This window comes from Eimeria maxima, genomic scaffold (genome assembly GCF_000499605.1).
Source record: "Eimeria maxima Weybridge genomic scaffold, Emw_scaff2115, whole genome shotgun sequence".
In the NCBI taxonomy this organism is placed as follows: Eukaryota; Apicomplexa; class Conoidasida; order Eucoccidiorida; family Eimeriidae; genus Eimeria; species Eimeria maxima.
In genome coordinates, this window is record NW_013564993.1 from 42 (window position 1) to 4,313 (window position 4,272).

The following is a 4,272-nucleotide window of genomic DNA, read 5'->3' on the forward strand; positions in this document are numbered from 1 at the left end:
CTCCACCGCTGTGCTTGGCGCTCTTATTGTTGGCTTTATCAAGAGCTGGAAATTGACTCTAGTATGCGCAGCCGCAGTGCCGGTTGTTGCAGGTTTTGGGGGTATGGTCGCCTGGGCTGTTCACAAACAAGAAAAGGATAGTGAGTTGAATATCTTAAAGGCCTTGCTGAGGACGTGCGATGGCAGAACGCGGGGGCTGTTGACTTTGCATCCCAGAGTCGCAGCATACCACAGTTTGCTCCCTTGGCGTTGTGTGGACTGGAGTGGATCCCTCTCCATTAAGACAACTCCGTTTGCATGATTCGATGCCTCTCGCCGGCTACGTGCATGCGTTTGTCTGCTAACAGCAATGGAATCGTACTCCTCTGCGGGAAGCGTTAGCGAGGAGGCGATAATGGCTATAAGAACAGTCGTCTCCTTGGGGTTGGAGAAGTGCATGGCTGAGAAGTACAGGAGCAAACTTCGGGACGCCGAAAGGGCTGCGCTGCGGGCGTGTGTTTGGGTTGCGCTGGGTGAGATTTGGTATTTGTGTCTGTGGCTCGCTTGTGTCTCGCACTTAGAATGAATGCATTTCTCCCTGTCTGCTTGCAGCTGACCTTAGATCGCATGTTTGCTTGGTTCCATTTTGGTCTATCCATGCAAATGCAGGATTGGCGGGCCTGATGCTGGCGATGTTTCTAATGGCCTCGTTGGGCTTGTGGTATGGGGGACAGCTGCTCGCCGACAGCACCGAGGAAGCCATGAAACGTCGGTCATATTGGCACATTCTTTGTCATAGGAATGATTCATTTGTTGCTTAGGCGTATTTGCATGCTTGTTAGTGCTTCCATCGGGAGGTAGTTTGTTAGCACAGCTGCTCTCTGCTAGCGCTGCTGGTCTTTGAAGGCGGTGTGGATTTTGCTGCCTTTTTCGTGGGCCTCCTGCATCTTTGCCTCATGCCGGTACTGCTTTATGCACGGGTTGTCTCCTCTACATTTCTGCATGCTTGTATGGCTTTCCATTCACTGTGTGATTGCTCCTTGTTTTGTGTCCGGCTTCAGTATTGACAGCACCCATTAACTTGGCAGATCCAACCACGTGGCCAAAGCCTCAGTTCACGGGTGGAACTGCAATAACGGTGTTTTTCGTCATTCTGATTGGAGCCTTTTCTCTGGGTCAGATTATCCCCAACATCACGGCGTTGCTGAAGGTAATGTAGGGTTCTCGTTTTCATGCATACGTTTGCACTAGTGGTGAATGGGCACTCGCAAACTGGACTGGCAGTTTGTGGTGTCAGTGGCCACTCCCAGCCACTCCTTATTCGTGTTGGGTGTGATTCAGTCTTGCTTTAAATGCGTCTTTTCCCTCTGCAACCTCCTGGCTTCAGGCAAACACCGCAGCGATGGACTTGGAAAGCGTGATACAGCGGCGTTCAGCCATCGACCCCCTTGCGAGCGGCGGCCTCGTAGGTTTCGAAGGAGCATGAATCCATGTTGCAACAGGCCACATGGCTGGGCAATTGACCTGTCAATCTTGCAAGCACACGAATACATCGTGTAACTTACAACTGATGCCTCAGCTCATGGCTTTTTAAAGTGCTGCTCCTGTGCATGCTCCCTTCCAGACGGACGTGAAGTTGGATGGAGACATTGAATTCAAGAACGTTTCCTTTGCATACCCTACGAGACCAGAACGGCATATTTTCAAGAATTTGAATCTTCGCATCCCAGCCGGGAAGTGCGTTGCACTGGTGGGAGGTTCTGGTGAGACTTCTCTTCTATCTTTCGCACACTAGAGCTTGAAGCTATGCTCATTTGAGAGCACCCTTGGAGTTGGCTGAGCCCGATTAGTTGTTTAGCCTAGAAAGGAGCCTTCTAGACACTATGGAATGTTCACAGGCTGTGGCAAGTCGACGATTTTGCAGCTCCTTCAACGCGTTTATGACTGTGAGAAAGGAAGTGTAACGATTGGTGGCGTGTAAGTTTGCCCATTAATATGTACGAGCTCGTTGGTAAAATGATCAGTGGAGTCTGAAGCATCTCAAGCATTATCTGGCACGTTGCCTAGACCCACCATGATGGCCCTCTTTGGTACGCTGCACTGCGCTTTCGCAGGCCCATTGAGAACATCAATGTCAGGACGCTAAGGCGACAGATGGGTGTTGTGAGTCAGGAGCCGCGTCTTTTTTCAGCGACGGTGGGTTCCTACCCTACCACTTCACAGGTTTACGAGTGCAGTATCTGTCGCCGACTGCTTGCACTGATTGAATGAAATCATCTCTTAGACGTGCTCTGCACGTAAATGCTCGCACGCTTGCATCACCCAGCCCATGATATGGGCGGGCGACTTCATGAACGCTCTTCGGTTAGAAATGAACAGGAAATGCTTCAGCACCTGCTGGGCAAATTGTGACGCGGCACTTATTCTGTGACCCGACGCTGCGACGACACCAGGTGAAGCAAAACATTGAACTGGGATCACCGACTCCTGTGACGATGGAACAAGTCATTGAAGCGGCTAAGCAAGCAAACGCGGACGGGTTCATCACCCGTTTCCCGGATGGATACGATACAGACTGTGGTGCCTACGGAGGGCAATTGTCGGGAGGTCAGAAGCAGCGTATTGCCATCGCAAGAGCACTGGTCCGTCGATCGGAAGAAATGCATTGTAGCGTGTAACGTTGTCATGCTGTTTAGTTGCATACGCAGGGACATCCACAAACCAGCCGAAGGAGGCAGTGATAGCTCCGGTCTCCTGTTTATTAGCCGTGTCCTTGCCAATTTGTTATGTTCACATAGGTCATATTGGAAAGCGTGTACAAGTGCAGGTATATCGTAAGAGCGCCGACGTGGATTTGATATATGCGGGGTGGCTTTCTGCAGATTCGTCGGCCCAACATATTGATATTCGACGAAGCCACTTCGGCTCTTGACACGCAATCTGAAAGGGTCGTTCAGGTGAGTAAGCCATGCGGCCTTTTATTTCTTCAGTTAGGTGCGGTCTACAGCAGTTGATCATAAGGGGCGGTTGATGGAGATTTTGTCATTCCATATACGCAGGAAGCGTTAGACTCTCTCGTTAAGACGACCAAAGCTACAACGTTGATTGTTGCTCACCGTTTAAGTACGATTCAGAACGCTGATTTAATTGTTGTCTTAGAGCCATCGGCCACTCATGGGGCGACGGTTGTGCAGCAGGGCACTCACGAACAGCTAATGAGAGACACTGTAAGTCGCACATAGACTGGAGTACGGAGTTTGCACACTTGTGAATCGGACCACATAACATTCACTGTTGCTGCTTCACAGCTACAGTGCAGAAGTTTCGAGATGAATTTCTGGGGGAACAAAATATTGCTAGTGAATAATAAAGGGGATTGTTCTCGAATATTTTTTGGCGCTGGATGGCTGTGCTGTTTTCAGAAAGGGTTGTATTACCACATGGTAGCCAGTCAAATCGTCCCCAAGATTGATGGGGATGACGACGATAGCGCTGTGCAAGAAACCATCCCGGCGCCTCATGAACCTGAGCCAGCTGATGGCGCTGCGGTTCCTACCCTTCAGGTGCAGCAACGCACTAGCTCACGCAGTGGCCCAAAGCACGAATTTACCTCCCTGCACCACACACGCGAACAACCAGGAGACACACTGAAATCCTGAACAGGCAAATAGCTTTAAGCGAGAATGCTCAGCCACAAGAGGCATTCTTGCATTATGGGCGGAAAGGGGGGAGTGGACAGCGGGTGGGGGGAAGGGGTTTAAAAGGGTTTACAAAGCAATGCCATTAGCATTCACGCGCTGAAATGAACTCCATTGCGCAGCTTGCAGAGTCAAGCACCATAGGGCTGTTTTTATTTCGGCTTTAGCTGAAATTAGCTGCAAATTACTTAGAAAATTGGGCTATTCACATTTTCTGCAGCTGAGCATTTGGGGTGGAATGATAATCGTGCTGTGCATTTGTTTGTGATATTAGGAAAGGCGAATGTCTACGGATTTTGTCGGTGAGTTAACTCACCAGCGGAACCCTTGGTGCAGTACGCTTAGCTTCTAGGGCTAAAACGAACCACATCACTTGCTAGAGCACGGAAACAATGATAACTATTGATAACCAACTTCGCCTCGAATTTCTTCGTTGCTTTTCAGCTGCGTCTATTGCCAAGGCATCTCGTTCACTGGCTAAAACCCCAAACTTCCGCACTTACAAACTAATTTTGGAAAGCTGGCCAGTTGTACTCCTAACCTTCGCTGCAGCCATTGTCGCAGGGTGAGAATGGGGCATCTATATATATATATA

The 4,272-nt window shown here is 49.7% G+C and overlaps 1 protein-coding gene across 1 annotated transcript; it reads left to right on the forward strand.

Moving 5' to 3' along the window:
* Positions 1-349: 349 nt before the first annotated feature.
* On the forward strand, positions 350-3,979 carry EMWEY_00057310 (ATP-binding cassette protein subfamily B member 2, putative; the record flags this gene model as incomplete). The annotated part of the gene is made up of 12 exons (XM_013480606.1): positions 350-512; positions 649-747; positions 1,041-1,189; positions 1,367-1,444; positions 1,604-1,742; positions 1,878-1,956; positions 2,094-2,175; positions 2,433-2,621; positions 2,862-2,936; positions 3,039-3,206; positions 3,402-3,542; positions 3,952-3,979. Coding segments are annotated over 12 exons (1,390 nt in total), but the record flags the coding sequence as incomplete, so codon positions are not given.
* Between the last annotated feature and the right edge of the window lie 293 nt (positions 3,980-4,272).